We start from the raw sequence: 2,442 nt of genomic DNA on the forward strand, positions 1-2,442 counted from the left end.
ACTGCTGGTTCGTCTGGTCAGAGGAGAACTGACCCTCGACTGAGCCTGGTTTCTCCCAAGGTTTTTCCTCCATTCTGTCACCGATGGAGCTTCGGTTCCTCTGGCTTGCTTAGTTGGGGACACTTCATTTCCAGCGATATCGTCGACTTGATTGCACAGATACTGATTGCACTGAGCTGAATGATGACATCACTGAATTCAATGATGAAAATTGAGTGTTTACTATTGTTCTTCTTTATTATCGACACGCTATTTTCCTATTTGATACTGTAAAGCTGCTTTGGTTATCAGTATTATCACGGTATTGTTAAAATATGCTGGAAATGTTCAAAAAGTACTGACACATAAATTGTTTCACAAAGTTTTATATTAAATATCAACAAACAATAATTTGTTTGCATAAACACTAAAACAATAATGGTAACACTTTACTTGAAGGGGTGTGCATAAGACTGACATGACCCCTTCATAATCATGACATGATACCTACATAATTATGACATGACACATATCATGAATATGAAGGTTTTTTATGCATGTTTATGACAACTGTCATTAAGTGTCATTCGCTCAGTTATGTCATTTTTAATGCAAATATGACATTATTTGACCTAACCCTACCCGTACCCTTACCCCTAACCATAGCCCATAACAAAGACATCTCAAACAATGTCATCTTTGCATTAAAAATTACATAACTGAGCGAATGACACTTAATGACAGTTGTCATAAACATGCATAAAAAACCTTCATATTCATGATATGTCATGTCATGATTATGAAGGTGTCATGTCAGTCTTATGCACACCCCTTCAAGTAAAGTGTAACCACAATAACATTACCAATGATGCCCGGATTTTAAATGACAACATGACTGACAACAGTTTATCTAATAATATACGAAATTTTCAAATAAAGCATTGAAAATGTTTAATAAAAAGGTGGTAAACCCATTTCAGCCTTTAAATAAAGAAAAGAGTAACGTCAAAATGATAAATGATTATATGTATTTTATCTGCTCCATAAATAATTCTAGATACCTTATCTGAATTGTTTAAATGTGTAGAATCCACATAAGCTTGTTTTTCATCAACCGGTCAAAATTTACAGCAGGGCACACAAATCCGGTCTGTTTTTTGTCCAGACAGAAGCTGCACACAGACTGGATGTAAATCCACTCTCTGACAGCAGGGGGCGCTGATAGAGCAGCAGAATTACAGCCGTTTCCCGTAATCTCCGTGCAACACCGTAAAACACTACTTTATTAGGTATTACATGAAGCGAAGATGAAAAAATGCCATTGAATCTTTTCTGAAGATAGTCAGAGTTAGATTAATATAAATAATTCATTCATATAATCCCTTAGCCCTCTTTAAAAGCCTGAGTTTTCCACCATGTTTTCACACAAAACTAAACAACTCTGTGACTGTGACTGTTATTTAAACTCTGCTTCATGTTGGATAGTATTTATTTATTTATTGTTCAAATCGTGGTAATGGAATTCGGTTTTAATGGTAATTAAAATATGAAATGGTAATACGAACCGTGGGGAATTTTATCGTGATGTATGGTGTCCGTACCTGTTTGAGCTGTCGGATCAGGCTGTTGTTCTCCAGCTGCATCTTGAACGCTTGGATGGTGGCGGCTCCGTCTGAGAAGCGTCTGACGGGAGAGAAGCGCTCCATCGGCAGGTGAAGAGTGTTACAGTCCTTATACGACGACCTGAGACACACAAACGCTCTCCGTTAACGAGACGTCATGCAGGAATAACGACAAACCGCTCTGTAAAAACACCTCAAATCATCATCAGTGTGCGGCTTTAGCTCCGAGTGTTAAACACTTGAACAAACAGACACGTTTAACTGGTTTGATTTCATTTCTTCAGCATCTCAGCGCTTCTGAATTCATGCAGTGAAGCAGAAGACCAGCTGACTGAGAACGTGAACATCAGCACAACACTTAAACATGGAAAAATATCTCAGATTTGACTGATTCTGTTGAAGTGCGTGACTGAACATCAGCTCAGGTGTTCATACATCGTTTCATAACGACCTCATATGGAGAAAAGATCATTTCAAATCAAGTTTTCAGCTCATTATGATTTTTCAGTGCACTGAAGCTTTCTGTGACGCTCCTCTGGCTGCATACTAACATTAGTCCTGCAGTATAAAGTATGTGCACTTTGAACACTGTATGTGACCCTGGAGCACAAATCCAGTCATAAGGGTGAATTTTCTGAAATTGAGATGTATGCATCATCTGAAAGCTGAATAAATAATATTTCCATTGATGTATGGTTTGTTAGGATAGGACAATATTTGAAAATCTGGAATCTGAGGGTGCAAAAAAATCTAAATATTGAGAAAATCATCTTTAAAGTTGTCCAAATGAAGTTCTTAGCTATGCATATTACTAATCAAACATTAAGTTTTGATATATTTA

The 2,442-nt window shown here is 37.1% G+C and overlaps 1 protein-coding gene across 1 annotated transcript in view; it reads right to left on the minus strand.

Annotated features, from left to right (window-relative positions):
- The window catches only part of LOC107557633 (serine/threonine-protein kinase SIK3 homolog), a 60,131-nt gene that overhangs the window by 12,552 nt on the left and 45,137 nt on the right, over positions 1-2,442 (minus strand). The window contains exon 16 of the mRNA XM_016241111.1: positions 1,581-1,722. Coding sequence (XP_016096597.1) covers positions 1,581-1,722 — 142 coding nt within the window. The remainder of the gene's footprint in view (positions 1-1,580; positions 1,723-2,442) is intronic.

The sequence above is a fragment of the Sinocyclocheilus grahami genome, unplaced genomic scaffold, assembly GCF_001515645.1.
Source record: "Sinocyclocheilus grahami isolate Dianchi unplaced genomic scaffold, SAMN03320097.WGS_v1.1 scaffold613.1, whole genome shotgun sequence".
In the NCBI taxonomy this organism is placed as follows: domain Eukaryota; kingdom Metazoa; phylum Chordata; class Actinopteri; order Cypriniformes; family Cyprinidae; genus Sinocyclocheilus; species Sinocyclocheilus grahami.